Source organism: Ctenopharyngodon idella, chromosome 8 (assembly GCF_019924925.1).
Source record: "Ctenopharyngodon idella isolate HZGC_01 chromosome 8, HZGC01, whole genome shotgun sequence".
Classification (NCBI taxonomy): domain Eukaryota; kingdom Metazoa; phylum Chordata; class Actinopteri; order Cypriniformes; family Xenocyprididae; genus Ctenopharyngodon; species Ctenopharyngodon idella.
The window spans coordinates 19,212,847-19,229,298 of NC_067227.1; the positions used below are offsets into that span (position 1 = coordinate 19,212,847).

General features: G+C 38.2%; 1 protein-coding gene across 4 annotated transcripts in view; it reads left to right on the forward strand.

The window, feature by feature from the left end:
• The window catches only part of grid2 (glutamate receptor, ionotropic, delta 2), a 434,613-nt gene continuing 418,161 nt past the window's right edge, over positions 1-16,452 (forward strand). For 2 of the 4 annotated variants that reach the window (XR_007931154.1, XR_007931155.1), the window contains exon 1: positions 3-1,092. Coding sequence is in view for 2 of the 4 variants with exons in the window: in XM_051901960.1 (XP_051757920.1) it covers positions 1,005-1,092 (88 nt within the window). In the remaining 2 variants the exon portion in view is untranslated. Of the gene's footprint in view, positions 1,093-16,452 lie in introns of all 4 variants that reach the window. The other 2 variants (XM_051901960.1, XM_051901958.1) reach the window with 2 other exon arrangements.

Consider the following 16,452-nt stretch of genomic DNA (forward strand, 5'->3'; position numbering starts at 1 on the left):
TGTTGCATAATCAGAGATTTTTAAGAGGGCTTACAGATTAATTGTAGATTTTTAAGGGGACTGATGAAACGGAGGTCTAGAAATCTAATCAAAATTATTATTAAAAAAAAAAAAAAAAAAGAACATTGCATGTTCTTACTAATATTTTTTATCTTTCAGACACAACTAACCTACCGTTATCAGTAACGTACTTAAAAAATGTTTGTTTTAGAAAACCGGTAGTTGCAGACTAAATGATTGGCAGTTGCTGGACAAGGGAGGAGCCACAGTCTTACAGATGAGTCCTCTCCATTATCATAAACTACCTCCTCCCACCCCACTGTGGATCTCTCTCTCGCTCTCCCTCTCCCTCTCTCTCTTTCTCTCTCTCTCTCTCTCTCCCCCCTCGTCTCTTTTTCCTCTGTTAATTCAGTTCTGGACAGCGCCGGGTACTGATGCTGCTGCACATGTAGTCGCATGTATCCTGGGGGCCTCCTCCCACTCATCACAGCTCGAGAATCCGCATGTAGAGCCGTTCGGTCTCTGTCGCAGAAAAGTCTCCGCAGTACTGCATCGGAATAAGGGCTCAGTGCAAAAAAAAAAAAAATCAACTGTATTCGTGGTTGTGAGTGTGGCGCTTTTCTACATCAGCGCAAAGGAAGTTCTGTTCAGTCGTGCGGTGGGTGATTCTGTGAGATGCGTCGTGTTTAGCGCACGGAACCCCGATTAATTCGCCTAGACGGGAGAATAGAAAACCCAACAGTGTATGAAGCACATTTTAACTTTGCCTGATATTGATTCGGATTTGCTTGGAGATCTTGATCATCAGGATGTTTTGACGGGTGCTCTCCTTACCTTACCGGGTTACTGAAGATTTCGCCTTCAACAGAAGCACATCCGAGGCAAAAAAGCATCGGCTGACAGTTTGAAAGGAGGACAAGCAGCCTTTCTGCACAGGATTTAAAACTACCGTCGCTTCGACATCTTTCTGAACCTAAAGAGGATAGATTTTGACAGAGGGAGAGATGAAAGTTTTTCCAGCAGTATTGTTTCTGATCACATTTTGGAGTCTGGAGTGGGAACCCGTGCTTCCCGATTCAATTATTCACATTGGTAAGTTCAAATCACACCATCAATCCTCAGTACACTGACTCAACCCACGTTGAGTAAAAGCTATGCATTGTCGTGCAATTCGTTGAGACACTGAGGCCAGATTAACGTCCATTTAGCGAGTTATAACTGAGCTTCGAGCTGAATAAGGTTGTGGCTCAAATATCAGAGATGAACATCTTCATCTGTCCTCATCAATGCGTCCATTATGTAGCCTATACGGTGGGTGAGAACAGGTGGTTTGACTGGAAACGATTCCTCGCGACGCCGCATTGTATGCACGCCACATTATGACATCTTTTAAAAAACACAAACTTGTATTTGCAAAGCGCAAGTGTTGTTAATACTCTTTGTGAAAGGATTGAGCGAACGCGCACATGCGCGTGCATGTTTTAGCGATGGGTACAAGGATTGGCACTGCGCGCGAGATCGGATAGGGTCCAAGAGAGGTCTTAAATCAAAGCTGCAAGAGAGAGGGTTCCTCCGAGGGGCCACTGTGTGGAGGTGGAGGCCAGGGTGCTGGGGATTTGGCAGGAGGGAATTTGGCGTGGGAGCATGCGCGTGTTTAATTTAATTAAAGCTTGATGCACTAAACAAATAAATATTGTAGCGCATGTGTTGGCGAGATGGCGTGGTGCATGCCTGAAAGTTGGTTAAATAAGTCACGCTTTATCCCTGGCATGAATAAAACATCCCCGAATGATCCATTTACAAACGGTTCTCGAGAGTGGAAATGGCCGAGTTGGGTATATATATATATATATATAATTGTACTGCAAAGTACACTGTAAAAAAATATAATTTGTGGTTTACGTCGTGTTACAATAAAATATTGTTAAAATTGTTGAATAAAAGTTTGAATTTCCTTATAATTTGAAAATGGAATTCGATGATGGTTTGAATTGTATTTAAAAATATATATATAAATTTTAATTGTTAAGGTTACATCTTTGTTCAGTGTTATTTGCACTGTGCTCTGCATTTGTTATGATTGGTCAGTTGCTGGGGAGGCCAGTTGTGATTATTATCTCTTAAGCCATCATGTGACCTTCCATTGTACTACCTGTGGCCACACTTAAGAAACATTTATACCATTTAATGGTAGCCTATACAGTTAAGAGGACACTAAAAAAATCATCTCGTAATGCGCGTAACATAGGAACTGTATTTTTTATTTATCTAGTATTATCCTACTATTTATGGCACAGATCTCCCAAACGCAGCAGCCAGTTTTACAGTAAATTTTACATTTATTTATTTATTTATTTTTTACTGTGTTCGTATCTTACTCTTTTTATCGATGTTGTAATAATTTAATGAAAAAACGAGTGGTGCCTAAGCAATCTACCATAGCAAACAGGTGGACTATATTTCATCTCAATCCAGAATTGCTTTTCTCTACGGTTCTTTTCACAGCGGTCTACCTTAATATGAAACAATAAATAAGATTAAAAGCATACAGAAACAAATGAATATACGTTTATGCCTTCTTATTTTTTACACCGGACAATGCTTCTGCGTGTTTCAGAGGGACTCTACTGCATTGAGGATGGCTTAGACAGTTTTGCTTGTCATTAAATTCCCTCCTAATCTGTTCTCTGCAATACCTCAGTGAAAACGTGACGTCATTTGAATGCGAAAACGACATCGTTTCTTTTCGGCGAGACGACTGATGAAGGCATTTTATCACACGCGCTTTACTTGATTGCAGAGGAGCCTTCTAATGATGTGCACACCAAGAGAAGTATCTCGCGCGCCGTGCGCTGCATCGCAATGCTGCAACTCCTTTAGGAGCCCATTGAGAAAGTCACAGTGATTTATGTGTGTGGAAAGACCAGAGTGTCCAGCAGTATGCGGGTGCACCTCCAAATGCGCCCTTTAGTACCGACCCTGAAGTGCCAGGAGACGGCATAGGCCAGCTTTGAAGTTGCTTCCAGCCTAAAGATTGATAATTAGGTAATTATCACAACACTAGAAACGTTTAGTTTGCTTTGGCCCCTCATCCTTTTTAGGAATTTTAATGAAGGTTCCTCCATCGCCACCTAGTGGCTTCGATTCTCTTCCCAAACTTGAAATTCCCAAACTTTTTCAGGTCCTTTGGTAGATCGCGAGACCATTGTCACATAGGTATATTGTTAAATGTTATTGATAAATTATATCCCAATCATTGTTTGAGCTCTAGCATTAAAAATTAATTTTACTTCACAAGTTATTTTGAGATCAAACAATAATTGGCAGACCCCCTGCTGCACCAACGGCAGACCCCCTGTTGTAGACCCCTGTTCTAGGTTGCTCTTTGAAGGATATTTGCATTCTTCATTTTGTGTTTCAGCCATATAGTGACATGTAATATTAATATTTTTTTTTCTCAGATGCATATTTGAGATGTCTAATTGGTATGATTCTCGCAGTACCCGTTTCATTCGGATGAAGTCTACTCACCGCTGTCTGTTCACAATAGATGTTGAGCATGGACTAGATTTTGGCTGTGACAGTTTTAATGGTATGGATCGCCCTCATTCTCAGGAAGATTTGACATATTGAGAGCACGTCTGGGGCTCTTAGGGGATATCACAATACTCTCCACTGACAGTATGTGTTTTCGGTCTGGCTGAAGCTTTCTTGTAATGTAGGTTGCGTGTATGACTTTTATTGTGCAACTGAAGAGAACAAAGCTGGTGGGGGAATCAAATCATTATCCTTTTCCTCTGCACAGTCATGGTTAGTTGCATGTTAAACTCTGCAGAGGAAAATTGTAGAATATAATCCTGAGCATTGCATTGTAGGTGGGACAGATGGGTAGTGCCATTTCGTTGGTCTATTTCTGGACTGAACTGCCTCCATCCCAAGAACATGGTGATAATGAGATGTGCTAGCCTGGAGACTATCCTTCATGGTGTTGCTTAAGCTCTTTCTCTACGTCCTCCTTTTGTTGTCCTGCAATATAAAGTTAAGGTAATGAGGAGCGATGCTTGTAAAGGTCTTGTAATTACAAGCAGTGCATGAAGATGTGTTTGTTTTGATTGGATGGCTATACTGTGCCTGCTCAGGTGTTGTAACAGATAATGAAAAGTTGAAACGCTAGATATAGAAGGCTTTTCCAAAGATGATGAGGTGATTAGTTTTAGGCTAGGGTTATTATTGTGGCATTAGCAGAAGCATTTCTTATGTTATAGTGGAAGTGTTCTCAATTAACTGGCACATTGTGCTACATTCTGACTTTTGGTTGAAGGCAGAAGCATAATTTTAGTAACTCCATAAAGGGATAGTTCACCCAAAAATGAAAATTATCCCATGATTTACTCACCCTCAAGCCATTCTAGGTGTATATATGACTATCTTCTTTCAGATGATCACAATTGGAGATATATTTAAAAATATCCTGGCTCTCCCAGGCTTTGTAATGCTAGTGAACAGGGGGGCGTGTTTTGATCCATCCATCATAAATATAATCCACACGGCTTCAGTGGGTTTATAAAGGCCTTATGAAGCAAAGCGATGTTTTTTTTTGTAAGAAAAATATCCATATTTAAAACTATATAAACTAAAATAACTAGCTTTCGCCAGACTACCGTAACACAAAGTCGATTTGTGTCAAATGAGTAACTCCTGAAGCGATGTATGACGCATGTAGTAGGAGTATCGTAAACTTAGACACCTCTCGCGGTTTAAACAAATAGGGCTGTGCAACAAACTGAAGCTCCTCTTCTCTTATATTGAAATCCTCCAACATTTCTCTTTAAAATTTCTCATTTTAGGCTTCTAATTCGTGACCGGTGTTTTGTTTTGCTCTCTCCTCTGAGCTTCCGCGTTCATCATTGCGTCATGTGTCTGGTCAGAGGTTAGTCTTCCGCCACAAATCGATGCATACGGCCGTCTGCCGGAAGCTAGTTATTATAGTTAATAAAGTTTTAAATATGGATATTTTTCTTTCAAAAACCCATTGATTCACTTCAGAAGACCTTTATTAACCCCCTGGAGCCATATGGATTATATTTATGATGGATGGATGCATTTTTGGGGGGGCTTAAAAACACATCCCCCATTCACTCCCATTATAAAGCTTAGAAGTGCCAGGATATTTTTTAAATATATTGCATGATTGTGTTCATCTGAAAGAAGATAGTCATATCTACCTAGGATGGCTTGAGGGTGAGTAAATCATGGGATAATTTTTGGGTGAACTATCCCTTTAAGATGTCGGAATGCCTGATGTTGTACATACTTTTATGCATGGACAGAAATGCACCTTTTATCCAGAAAAAAGTTTCATTATTTTATGTAAGGGCATGAGTAATTAAAAAGAGCTTGAGTAATTAAGCTCACATGAACACTTTAGTTTCTTTCAGTTGATGAAAGAGTAATTGTATTGAAAGGCCAGCAAAGGTGTGACAAAATAAAGGTTGTCCTCTAGGGGTGCTGCTTGTAACATTTGCATTTCTTACTCTGGAATTTTTCCCAGACCCATTAGGGAACTCTTGATCTTTTATGCTTCTAAATCACTAATCTGTGGTTTAGAAAAACCCTGCAAAAATAATTTGGACTTTTAGATTAATTCTTCGAAATCTTTCTTTGGCACCTCTTCAGTTTCTCTCATATTTTTGAACTAATTTTGCATTATCCTAAAGATATATATCACATTTGCTTCACTTTCCACTTGCCTTTGTGTGTGTACAAAAATAGAGTAGAAAAAACTCAAAAATTTTGTTAAAAATGTTTTTTAACCTAACCAACTTATTTTATTGAGGATGTGTGATTAATTTTATTTACAATTGATTTTCTGCTTAGTTGTCAAGTTCAGCAGAGACCTTTTTATTTATTTATTTATTGTTTAGATTAAGTCTCAGATCCCAAACAGAACATGAGGGCTAATGGGGAGTTATTATATTAGCAGAACACAAGAGGAGAAATTTTGCTTGAATGCGTCCGTCTTTGCTCTCATTTGTTTCAATCTTCCACATTACTTTTGAAGTTTCGGGAGGATCTACTCCGCTGTCATGAAATTTTGAGAACGTGAGGGACGTGTTTTTCCTCTATTGTCTTGTTGAATTCATGACACCAAGACATTGAGTGATTTCCTGTGTGTTTAGTCCACAGGCTCCCAGTCGATTGCAATGCAGCGCTACGCTGAACACGTCAATCAAGGCTTTCTGCGGGCGTTATGGTTTGTTACAGTGTTGCAATTACAATACATGCGCTTGAAAAGAGTGTTTCGCCTCAATAACCGCTACTCGGTCGTCCATAATATCCTCATGCAAATGTGATGCTTGTATTGTAATAATGTTTGCTGAACACAAAAACAACACAAAAGTATGGGTGGTTTCTGACTAACAAATGCTGTTACTCCAGGAAAGACGTTTCATCTGTTGTAAGATTTATAAAACTCCTAGAATGTGTGCAGATAGAGTGAGATGTCAGTCTTGCTGTAAACAAGCATGCTGTAATACCGTGTAGCCACCTTTCAAGCACCGCTCTAAAGGGAGCGAGTCCCCTTTGAGAACTTGTGTCTCTGATCATTGCGAGCTCTTTCACATGGAGCCTTGGGCCTCCTCCTTTTGACTTTTCTCTCTCTGTCTGTAGCTTTCTCTCTTTTCTCTCTCTGTCTGTCGCTTTCTCTCTTTTCTCTCTGTGTCTGTAGCTTTCTCTCTTTCTTCCCACCTGGTCCACTTCAATTGCTTTCTGCTCTGATCTGCTTTGAAAGCATACAAGTTAAGTTTTAGGGGTGTATTTCTTATATTTTTTATGCAGTCAATCCCCTGTAGGTGGCAGTAGTGAGGCTGGATGTGTGAAATGCAGTGCTCTCATATGCTTGTTTACTGTCATTGAATTGTGAATCACAGTCATTTGCAGGTAGCTGGTTGCTGAGGAAGAAAGTGCTTCATCTGTACTGCAGAAAACATATTTTTCTTTTCTTACACACTTCTTTTCATTGCTTTCTCATGACAAGCTTTTTCTCTTTCTATCTTTCACCATCCGTCTCTCTCTCTCTCTCTCTTGCACATGCTCCCCTGATTAAACTGGTGCACTTTTCCTTGTACTTTTTTTTTTAAAAAAAAGCAAAAAAAAAAAAAAAAGCTGTTTCTCATTTGCATAGAATGGTTTTGCCTTTTTACTCTGCAAATCTGTGGTGGAAGTCTGATTTTGCCTCACTGTAAAACAAGTAATTGTCCAATGATTTTTAAAGAAATAGTCACACTGTGAAACATAAAGTCGTAATTATTGAATATAAAGCTGTAAGCATGAGTAGTCACAATTGTGAGATATAAAACTTAAATAATTAGGAAATGTAATGTAATAATTATTTAGGAATAAAGTCACAATCATGAGGGGAAAAAAAGTTGCAATTATGAGAAATAAAGTTGCAATTACTGTATGAGAAAATCACAATTGTGAGATAAAAAAAAAAAAAATCTTAGGTATGAAGTCTCAATTGTGATGTATAAAGTTGCAATTATGAGAAATAGATGACAAGATGTAATATAAGTCTCTGGTGTCAGAGACTTATATTACATCTTGTACAATAATGTTTCTGTGAAGTTTCAGCTCAAAATACCCCACAGATCATTTATTATAGCTTGTCAAATTTGCCCCTTTTTGGGTGTGAGCAAAAACACGCTGTTTTTGTGTGTCCCTTTAAATGCAAATGAGATGCTGCTCCCCGCCTGCATACCAGAAGAGGGCGGAGCTTTAACAGCTCGCACTTTGGTCGGACACTGATGGAGAGGCTCAGGAAGAAGTTACAACTTTTAGAATGCATCTGGACGTTTCTGAACAGTTAGTGGATAAATTTATGTAGTTGCTGTGGAGTTGATTCAACTCATCAGCTAGCATGTGCCGTCATGTTAATCTATTGTGCAAATCCAGCATTAAATTGACCCTAGTTTGTGAAGCAGTCTGGCGTAAAATGACGGCATGGTAACAACACTCTACTACAACAACTCTTCCTCTTCTCTAAAACAGCCCAACATGGCCTCGCCCCCTTTGTTGCGTGTTCTCGCAGGCAGGTTTTATGTAAATTTTAGAAGCATGTTGAGAAGCACGTTGTAGTTCCTACCAGCCATTTGTTGTAGTCCTTAAACAGAGAAATCTTTAAAAGAAAATATCTCCCTTTGCATTGAACTTTGAGCGTCGTAACTTAACAGATGTTGTTTATATTCGAACAGTAACATTACACACTAACTAAAATAAAAAAGTGAAATCATAATCAACCAACCATTTAAGATATTAAAATATAATTATGAAAAGTCTCAGTTGTGAGACATATAAAGTAGTTATGAGAAATAATTTGGAATTACCTTTTATTTTATTTCTTTAAGGTGGAAACAGGCTTCCCAGTGTTCTGATGGTATCACATGGTCAATATAGATATGTTTGTACATGTTAAATAACACAAGTTATGAATTGTGAAGCAATACTTATGCAAATACCTTATTCAATTACTCTGTTCTAAGCATAAGTCTTGTAAATCTTAAAAAGTTAATCTTTAAATCCTCTTTGGAAAAAGCCTGCTGTAAATCGTGTGGATATTGTTGTTTGGTCTCACTAATTCCTCTGATTTTTTCCTGACCCTGAAATGAGGCATCTGCCTTTGTTCTATGTAAAAGTCAATTCCCTACTTATGCCACTGTAGATCCTTGCCTCATTATTTTTGAGACCTCCACTTAGGTCAATAAAGGTAACAAAATGACAACACACAAACACATAATGCCATTTTAATGATTGGAAACAATAGCAGCTCCAAGGTAACTGTGTATACTGTAGAGCGGGCCGAATAAGACCGAGAGATGCAATTTAGTTATGAGGATGTGATTGTGTCTTTCCGGTATTAAATCAGGTGTGTTTATCTGAAGCAAACAGGAAATGAAAATCAGGATGTAGAGCAACAACAATAACAGAGAATGGAGTTGTTTAAAAGTGTAGTTGTTTTCTGCAGCGATGTCCTGTGTGTTTCTATAGTAGCAAAGGCAGTGAAATCACTGTACATTCATGCTGAGAAAATGGAAGTCAGTGGGACGTTACTTCTAGACACTGCTGCTGGATAATAGGGCTTTGTTCCAATAGGCAAGACTGCATCAGCTTCAAGGCTCGGATCCCAGCCAGGGAAGTGCAGGGCTAAAACACTGATCTCAGGCTCTTGCTAGAGATTCTGCATTTTGTTGCTATGTAATGTTGCTCTTGGGACAACCTCCATTTGGATTTAATGCACCATGAAAAGAGGATAAACCCTTCCCTTTAGGGTACGAGAGAGGAGGAAAAGTCTGTTGTGTTGTTTACTTTGAGGCGACCGTGTGGTAACATGATTCAGACTCAGACTCGGTCTCTAGCTGCATCTGCTTTAATGTACTTATTGGCAAGTTTAAGCTTCCTGTAACTTGTGTCAGACAGGGTTCCTCATCATATGCTGGCTAAAAGAGCGTGTTGAATGGATGGCCACCTGTGAGCGCTTAACACTGGATACGATTTAGGACTGACACTCAAACACTCACGGCAACCAATCAGATTCAATCCTACTTTTTGCTAGAATTGGACTGTATTTAATACTGTATTAAACACCAAACTTATGGTTGCACATTTTGTTTGTTGATTATAGTGTGAGGCAAGAATAAAGCTTTACTTCAGTGTTGAATTAGATGATGCAGGAAAGCTAGACAAAACGAAATGCATTTCATGTTAATCTCGCAAAAGCAATCATCAGCTCAACCCACTTGGTGGTACATTGTAGAATATTGTAATAATCCTATGTATGTGTGTTTATATACTCAGGACTCATGAGAGTATACTAGAATCTGTAGAAAGATAATCTCTAGAACTTTCTAGACCAGTAGTTCTTAACCTTTTTTTTATTTCAAGGCCTGTCATTGTCCCACGTTTTAGTTTATTTTAATACTTTGGTAACACTTTAACTAATGTTTAACTAATGAACCTTATTGTAATGTATTAACTAACATGAAATAACAATGAGCAATACATTTGTTACTGTATTTACTAATCTTCATTAATGTTAGTTAATGAAAATACAGTTGTTAATTTTTTGTTCATGTTAGTTCACAGTGCATTAACTAATGTTAACAAGATTTTAATAATGCATTAGTAAATGTTGAAATTACCATTAACAAAAATTCATAAATACTGTATAAGTGCAGGTCATTATTAGTTCATGTTAACTAATGTAGTTAACTAATGAACCTTATTGTAAAGTGTTACCAATACTTTTGTTTAAATGATTTTAAGTTGAGCTTACTCTTGGAAGTTTGCTGACTAAAGGCCCCAATATACTTCAGACGAAGTTCTTTTTCGTTCTTCGTTTAGGAGTAAAACGAAGTTCAAAATGCGTGACCAGCCATATACTGTAATCGAACATCTGACGTCGCCCACACTGCTGAGAGCGATGGTTAGATGAATATGTAAATACGTGCTGTACACTTTCTTCTCAGTAATAAAATAAACACAACAAAAATGAGAAAACTGTAAGCATTTTTATAGAAAGTATAAGAAAAGCGTCTGATCATAACAACTTGGTATGTTAGCATGAGCTTTGCAAATTAGCACTCCAGTCACGTCACGTTTATTTATATACTGTAGCACTTTATTCAATAGATTGCTTAAAAGCAAGCAGCTTTACAGTATCAAACATGAAAAACAGTGTCAGTGCCTCATTTCATCAGAAGCACAACTTCATTTTGTACTATAAAGCGGCTATCCAGTGTGTTCATGTTTTCACCTGCAGAGCTCTTACCTCAACAAACTCTACAGACGAAATGAGTCAGAGAACAGTTCCACGCGAATGAAGGCGGAGCCTCGGCGCACACCTCCTATTACGTTATCGTCACGGACCAATGGTAGTACGAAGGTGTTTCCTGAAAGTTTGCTTTGGCTAGCCGTTTCGAACTTCCAAAAAGAACACAAAACGAACTTCGTTTTGGCCTGATTTTGTTTGAAATGACGTCACATCAGTTCGTTCTTCGATTTCGTTTAGTATATCGGGGCCTTTATAGTTGTCACACTGAAAAAAAAAAAATATAATAAAAAATTGCATGCTTTACTTTTAAACAGGCCAATCCTGCTTATCTGTAACTTCCAGTATATTCTTTCAGGTGCAATTATCTTTCTGAATCTGTATCTTTACCAGCTTTCTCACACCGTGCCCCTCACCTCCGCACTCAAGCTCTTCTAACTCTTCTCTTCTGCTCTTGGTTTGATTAGTCATTTCCAAATGACTCCCTCAGTATGTTAGACCTCGTCTTTAACCTCTGCTTCTACCCCAGTTTCACAGCTTCAAACCGCCCCTTTGACATACTCAATCATCCCTTCTCATCCTCCTGGAGCCTTGAGCATCTCTCTCATTTAGACTGTTTAATGCCGTGTGACCACCCAGTGAGGCCATCAGCGCTTTGGCTGGCTAGTTTGGATCTCATGTTGATTTCCCATAACTCAGTGAATGTCACTTCATCCCTGTGCATCTTTAACTCCTACAACCTTTGATCCGTGTGAAATTGCAGTGTCCTTAGAGATTTTCCTTGGCTGGCAACCTACAAACAGTTGTGTTGTGGCTGAGCGTTGCTGTGTTTATGTAATTCACACATGCAAAGCGTTGCTTGTGAAGCACTCGGATGACGTGGCGTCGACAACACCATATGGTCAATGACCTAAATACACTTGCAATATTCATTTCTGTCCATATTGAATATTTTAGCTGCTCGAACATTTCACAACACTATACTTTTTCACCCAAGCTAAAAATGTCTCCTAGTTATTGTGCTGGTGAAAAGGAAAAATATAACGTCCCAACAGAGTTCAGGTCTATAAACCTTTTTTCCCATCATGTTGTAGTCTGATAATTGGCTTCCAGCACCAAACCTGTGCTATTATAAGGGCAATTTGAGAGCTGGGTTGCAATCTAACTGAAGAGGAAGTGTTAGGAGAGAGTAGCTGAAAATGGGCAAATGGGGATGGAATGACGCATTGCTTTTCTCTTGGAGCGAAATTAGCTGTGTTTTGTGGATTGTTTGATCTGCTTGCAATGGCCTGTCAGTCTGTCACACAGCCAGTCCGCTGTGCAATTTGCCAACATGTTGAGCCACCATCTACTCAGCCCTCATTTAGAGAGTTTCCCCATTCTGCTCACATTCATGTCATCTGACAGGGAAATTGCTTTTCTTGTTATCGGATATCGCTCTTCACGCGAAGCTCGGCATAGGCGCTCACGCTTAAAGAAAGTAGTCCAGTGTATTTATCATACCAGCTTTAAGATTACACTGGGGTTATTATTACTCCTGTATGTTACAATTAATGTGGCAAGAGGCAAAAAAAAAAAGGGAAAAAAGTATCATTGTACACAGTATAAATGATTTTGGGCATCAATTGAGATTGTAGCATTCTTTCATGGTTCTCCATCACTGATACTGTATTAGACATGCATACAGATGATTATGTAAAAAATATGTTCAAAGCTATTCTCTTGATAGGACTCATGCTGTTTATACCTGGAGGTCAAGGTTTTGCTGGTTAGCATGGCCCCATTTGCTCCCAGTGCTGTAACTAATCCATCTGGTTCGAAAAAACTTTGTTCATTCACAGCCATTTGAAGGTAACAATGTTCAGTGTTTTATTCTGATAAAAAAGAATGTATACACTGCTGTTCAAAGTTATTTTAAATTGTAATAATATTTCACAATATTACTTTTTTGTTTTTTTTTGTTTTAATCAAATAAATGCAGTCTTGGTGAGCAAAAGAGACTTATTTTAAAAACATTTAAAAACCCTACCGACCTCAAACTTTTGAACGGCATTGTATATCATATATATTTCATTATAGTGTAGTAGATGTTTTATTGCTGAGTGTTTATTTTATTTTAATTTTAGGGAGCTATTAAATAGACAAAAATTAACATCATAGTTCATGATTAATGAACAGAGTGTCTATTTACACTAAGTGTGAATAGCACCCCTTGTTGGCAAACGCTATTTACACTAGCTCCGCCCACCAATGACTGGTTGGGCCACTCAAGCTTTAAAAAGGATGCATGGAATTCAATGTCTTCAGTGGCACAGTGGTAGCAAATAAGGCTCACAAACCTGCCTTTTGCCGAGCTCACATTTAGTTTCAATAAAAATGAAAATAATATTCTAAAACTGCTAATAAACTGCTAACGAGTGTTTAATAATATTAAAAGTGTTTATTGGGTAGAGTTAGGGGAAGGTGTAGCGAGGGTTTTTATTCTCCTAATAAGGCAGCATCCATTTAATAATTTTAACAAATATAATCATTTACACTCTATGATATTATTGCATCCTGTTAATGTAACTGAGGTGCAAATAGTATGACAATATATAGCATCTAATTACTATTTATTTTTATTGCAAAGAATTGATACTTTTACATGGTGTAAATAATCTATCGCTATTTTCACCTAGTGTAAATAGCATATCGTTAAGAAAATGCTTCTATTAGTGTAAATAGTGTATAATTTAGTGTAAATAGAATATAATGCTATTTCTACTTAGCGTAAATAGCACCTACAGCTATTTGCACTTGGTGTAAATAGCACCTATTGCTATTTAGCCACTGCCATTAATGAAGGGGACTGTCTATATTCTACTTCAGCCAATCAGCAATCCTTTTTCTGCAGCTCCTGAGTAATTAGTCACATGGCATTTATGGCTCAGGTAATTGGTAGTTCTTTTGTCCCATGATTAAAAATGGCAGATTTTTCAGAACACTTACTTCTGAGGGGTCCTTCACCAGCCAAGCAAGTGCCATTGAGATGAAAGGGTTTTGTAGATCTCCTTGTTTTATATCAGCAATAATATACATTTTGACAACATAAATATTAAATATTGGCTTTAACAACTGTTACACGCCGATGGCCTGCAGGAGGATGTGGGCGTAATGCAATTTCCATATGGAATCGCAGGGGGAAAACAACAGATTGGAGACTGTCGCTGTTAGCGGTTGTTGCCCTTTCCAAAGTGGTGGCATTTCCGACGGTCAGTTTGTCCCTTGTTTCCTCTGGTCAGTTCAAATTGTGCTACTTGTGTTTTTCTGTCCAACTGGGAGGACACTGATGTGGTCTGAACTCCCTAGAGAGAGTCTGATCACAGGGCTTAAAATTGCTTTAGAGGAATCAAATAAGGCTGCTTCCTCATAGCAAAATGCACCGTCTGCTTCGTCTTTATTGGATAGTCAAAGTTTGCGGTCTCTCCTCTTCCCACAATGACTCGTTGAGTCACTAGCTAATCGGAATATGAATATAAGTTAATTTGTATTGAATGCAGAGTTTTTGTCCGACACTTTAAACAGGGAAACCCACGAGCTGATGCAAAGCCTCGAAATACACTTTTTATTCTCCGAGTGCATCACAGAAACTCCCCTACCCTTTGCCATGCTCTCTGACCACCCATCTTTCCACTGATAATTGGATCCTGGAAAAAGCTCAGTGAGAAACTACTTTACATAGCTTTCTAAATCAGAACATGGGATTCCAGTGCGCTTCAATATTGCATTTCAACACTGTGTGAGTGGATGAAATATTCATACCTCAAAAATGACTTTAATATGGGAATATTTCTAGAAGTGTGAGAGTAGAATTTGACCTGATCTGTTGGCATTAATTTCATATGTAATGGCATTTCGATGTATCTGTTCTAAATCTGACAAATGCTAAGTTTAGATCTTTAAACACATTTTTGTATACTGTGGTTTAATAGTTCAAACATTTTGATAGTTCTTAACTATATTTATATCTGTCTTTTAATCAGACATGAAAAACATCAGCTAGTTCAAGCTGTGTAGAGAGTAAAAGCACAGGATGCTAATAAGATTAGAAGCTAGCTTTGTCAGGACTGTAGCAGTTGCATGGTTAATGCCTCGTAATCCCTCAGTAGTGGAAATAGAAACTTGGAATTTTCTAGTAGTTCTAAGATCAAAAGATTGAGTCATTCCAGTTCTGCACTATCCAAATTCTGCTAAATGAATACTGTAGCTGAAATATATCAGGACACTTGCAGTAGAGCTGCTTATTAGCAAATCAAACTCAGCTACAGTGTTGGGGCGTAGCTAAAAAAAAAAGTAGAAGCACTACTACCTTAACTACATTTTCATTAGCGTGACAGTAGCTCAGCTTTTCCAATAACAAGCTACTTTATCTAACTAGTAGCACTGTAGCATGACAACATGGTATATTGCTGTCTCATTGAATGAACTGAGACGCACTCTATGTAAAAACCTTTTCTATCTCATTCAATAGGCTACTGTAGCTTGAGTATGAAGTCCAATTTGTAACCCAATTTGTCCAATTTGTAACATCATTGGAAAAACATTTCTGAAAAATGATGTTGCTTCTTGCACATTTTGCATTGCTTCTTGCATGTTAGTGAAGTGTTTAATTTTTCCCTTTCTACTTTGATCTGGGATTCTTTTTTTTCCTTCTGCTTTGGTTGTTTGACGCATTGTGTCAGTTCGGAAATTAAATGTTAATGCTCTATTGCATTTGAAAATAACTAATCGCCTACACTAAACCCTACCCTAAACCTACCCGATAGTGTTAACAAAAGCAAACGGGAGATACAAAAAAACGCATTTGCTGAAGCAAGTCTCTTTTATCATTTATAGTTGTGTTTCACAGAGTGCAAGTGCAGTGCTGTACCAGGTGAGCTATTGAGCAAGTTTACTATGTCAGTAAAGCCATACATTTGGAGCTGGTTATGTGATGTATACGTTGAAATGTATTAGTTTAAATCATGCGCTATGATAAGCGTTTTGAGATCATAACTAAGAAAAAAAGTCTTTATGTAAGCAATAAGTTACGAGAGGCTGTTCTGTATCGTGAATAAGTCACGGCTGAAGGGCGTTGTTAGGCACGATGTGAAGCGGAGAGCCTGCAACCCCTTCAGCCGTGACTTATTCACAATACAGCACTAGCCTCAAGTACCTTATTGTTTTTATAAAACGGTTACCACACAATACAAATATTAAAGCCAAAAACATGTATCAATGCAACTTTCATGAAGTAAACTTTCAATAAAAGCCTTTCCTTCTGCCGGAAAAAATAGTCCCTGACCGCGAACAGCAACAGGTTACATTATTATGCCATTAAATGGCGGCAAAGACTGTGTTTATGAGTGTGTCAGTCAGTAGCGAAGACTTTTACATTGAAAAGATTGAATTGTTGTGAACACGGATCAAGACGCAACTGACAAATGCTTTGACTAGCGCTGTCAGTCACGGGAAAACCCCTTAACTGTTAAAAGGACAGAATAATACATCAGACATTTAAACAGATTTTTTATTATAAACATAGGACTGACCTGAAGGAAAATGCTAAATCTGAATGCAGGTAATAAACTCGCTCACTCAATCTTTTT